General features: G+C 32.5%; 1 protein-coding gene across 1 annotated transcript; it reads left to right on the forward strand.

Annotated features, from left to right (window-relative positions):
* Positions 1 to 902: 902 nt before the first annotated feature.
* LOC132054522 (NADPH-dependent oxidoreductase 2-alkenal reductase-like) lies at positions 903 to 2707 on the forward strand. Its single transcript, XM_059446512.1, has 5 exons — positions 903 to 1238; positions 1318 to 1501; positions 1599 to 1765; positions 1870 to 1952; positions 2044 to 2707. The coding sequence occupies exons 1-5, from the start codon at positions 981 to 983 to the stop codon at positions 2429 to 2431; spliced, it is 1080 nt and encodes a 359-aa protein (XP_059302495.1). The 5' UTR covers positions 903 to 980; the 3' UTR covers positions 2432 to 2707.
* The last annotated feature ends 822 nt before the right edge of the window (positions 2708 to 3529 follow it).

Raw genomic sequence — 3529 nt, forward strand, 5'->3', positions numbered from 1 at the left:
TCCCGCACTTTGGAACTCTCGGATCTTCCTCCAAGCCCTCCTACCATATGTTATCTTTCTCTGCTTGTCTTGCTTCTTATCTTTCCTTAATTTGCTTGTATATCTACCCCATATGCCTCTCTCCCTAATTTGATTGAAGCACATAAAAGTTTGATGCAGATTTTTATGTGATTCTGCAACTTTGAATTTCTTAATTAATTAAAAAGAAGAAGGAAAAACTGAAGTTCATTTGCAGAGCAGTCATGGAGAAAATAAAATATACTATGTGATAGCAAACCCTTAAAGCAGAAGTTCTCAAGTTCCCCAAGGTCAACAATGGTTGAAGTATTTTTTCGTCACCAAAACAATGGTTGAAGCATGAGTTACTTCTTAAATTTGCAAGAATTACTTCTTGCCAATTGAACAATATTTGAGAAATTAAGGCGTTGAAGATTCACTGAGAGAAAATCAGAAAAACATGGAAAAGATAGATTTTGATTTATATTATGAAAGGAAATAGTAACTAATTATAGTACAACTAGGATTCTACTTTTAATATCTTTTTCCTAAAATTTAATTAAATAATTTACCTGATGGTGTAAATATTTGTGTAAGACAGTGCACAAAACTTAATACATATTACTTAGCAGGACATCGAATGAGAATTATTTGAAGACAACTTAATTTCAAATACTTAAAGACTCAAAGTCGCATAAAATTAAAGAAGTCTTTGAAATGTCATTAAATACTTTAAGTCTACAAAAAATGCTAAAGAACTACATCTTTTGTGTATATAGCATGATTAATGTTGTAAATAGTTAAGACTTTTAATATAGCAGTTAATTATACTTTATAAAATTTTGTGTTTAAACACACACTATATATACCCAGCACTTGCGCACTTCCCTGTTCACCAAATTCATTCTCTTCAATTGTATTGTTATTTGCGCAAAGGAAGAAAAAGAAAAAAGAAAAAAAGCATTCATTTTACGTATTAGAAAATGGCCGAAGCAACAATGCAGCAAGCAACAAAGAGAAACAAGCAAGTAGTGTTGAAAGAATATGTGAAAGGTATGCCAACAGAGGATAATTTTGAGCTAAGAAAATCAACAATTCTTCCATTCATTAACCCTGATGGAACAAAAGCTGTGTTGCTCAAGAATCTCTACTTGGCTGTTGATGCTGACTTACGTCGCCAATTGTCTGGTGAAGATTACCCTCAAATTCAGCTGAAGCCTTGCGCTATCAAACGTGGATCAGTCAGTTCAATTTAATTATTTAATTTGCTCTTAGATTAATCTTCTCTATCCGTTACTAATTGTAATCTCCAACTTTCAGGTTATATCAGGATATGGCGTGGCCAAAGTCTTCAAGTCTACTAATCCAGATTATAACGAAGGCGATTATGTTTGGGGAATTACTGGTTGGGAAGAATATACCATGATAAAAGATGATCCTCAATTCTTAAGAAAAATCAAACACTATCCGGATGTAAATAAATCGTATTACACTGGACTTTTTGGTACATACCAAATCTATCCATCTTAAACATAGACAAAATAATACTTTCTTAGAGTATATATTTTGAGCTTAATAATTAAATTGACATGTTGTTGTAGGTATTGGAGGATTTGCAGCGTATGTTGGTATATCGAATGTAGCAGCTCCAAAGCAAGGGGAAGTTGTGTATATCTCAGCTGCAGCAGGAGGTGTTGGTCAACTTGCTGGACAATTTGCCAAACTCAATAATTGTTACGTCGTTGGAAGTGCAGGCACTGATGAGAAGGTCTCTATGTGACTTGATTAATTTAAATTCTAACTAATCTATGTGCCTTTCTTTACAATATTTATATTACTGTTTAATACTAACATGAATTAATTGTCTTGCAGGTTCATTTATTAAAGAACAAATTTGGATTTGATGATGCTTTCAACTACAAAAAAGAAACAGATCTAGGGGCAGCTTTAACAAGGTATGTATATCTTATTAGTCAAGGATTCTATGACTTTGATGGTTTGTACGTATACTACAGATCGATTAACATATCTTTAACTTTTTTTCAGGTATTGTCCAAATGGCATTGACTTATATTTTGACAACGTGGGAGGCCCCTTGTTGGATGAAGTGCTATTGCACATGAATCCTAATAGTAAGATTGTTGTTTCTGGAATGATATCTCAGTATAATCACCTCGAGAAACCAGATGGTATTCATAACTTATTTCACCTTGTCACCAAGCGCATTGTAATGGAGGGGTTTCATATAGATAATGACAATTTGAATTATTATGATGAATTTGTCGACAAGGTCTCTGAGATGTTATACTGTAAAAATATAACCTATCTGGAAGATCCAAAAGATGGATTAGAAAACGCAGCTGCTGCTCTCATTGGAATATTTTATGGAGAAAATATCGGGAAGCAAGTCATCGTCGTTGCAGATGAGGACTAGACATTTGAAATTGAAATGATGATCTTTTGATGTTATTGCATGCATCTCTGACAATAATATCTGTATCTTTTGTTTGCTTTTTCAATTTTCCTTTCTCGTTGAGATCAAAATTACTGAAAAGAATTAGTTCGGCTAAGGCGAGTTGTTATCAGCTTGAATAAAATCCAACGCGGCTGAACTGACTAGGTTTGGGTGGATGCATTATTGTGTTTTCATTTTGCTTCTTTGTAATTGTTCCGCTGGAATTAATAATAATGTGTGTTTGAGTTTTTTTTACTTTCTTCTTTCTTCTTTCTTCTCCTCATTTTGATTATAATCAACCACAACTAGCTAGTTCTAAGGGAAGACATAACTGTTGTTATTGTTTTTCATCTTATCATTTCCGCTTCAGCTATCATAGAAGGTCAATGTAACATATAGTAAAATGAAAAGTAATTTTTCTATTAATTAAACTAAAGAAATGTGTATATGTTATATTTCTCAAAGAAGTATACAATGAAGTAAATGTTACTTCTCATGAAGTACCAAAGAATGATTGTACTTTGAACTCAATTAACAGAATAAATTGTACTTTGAACTCAATTAGAGGATAGGTTCTTTAGATGTTGATGCAAGTAAATCAATATTATTTTTGCAATCTTCCCATCAATTGTCCAACATCCATCTTCAAACATCTTAATGAATAAATTGAGTTTCTACCTTCTGCCAAAGTAGGTTTGTTTCTTTTATTATTTTATCATAAAATATATCGGTATATTTAGTATTTATTTTATATAGAATAAGCAATTAAATTTTCTTCCCTTTTATTTTCAGTAGATTTCCTCTCATTACTCCTTTCACGGCAAAGTCAGTATCTTAGCCCGAAGAGCAAGGATTTCTTCCTCTGTGTCTGCTGTTATTGATGTGTTTGCTCCCATTAACTTTATTTGAGTAAGATCAGTAGGCGATAAGCTCACATCTAGCTCTGAGTGTTAATTTAATTGTTTGACATACATATTAAATGATTTTTGAGAAAATTACACCCCATGTCAATTAGGGTACCAATGCTACCAAAATTGACCCATTTTTCAAAATCTTACAAAAAATGACCCTCCTCCT

The sequence above is a fragment of the Lycium ferocissimum genome, chromosome 4 (assembly GCF_029784015.1).
Source record: "Lycium ferocissimum isolate CSIRO_LF1 chromosome 4, AGI_CSIRO_Lferr_CH_V1, whole genome shotgun sequence".
Lineage (NCBI taxonomy): Eukaryota > Viridiplantae > Streptophyta > Magnoliopsida > Solanales > Solanaceae > Lycium > Lycium ferocissimum.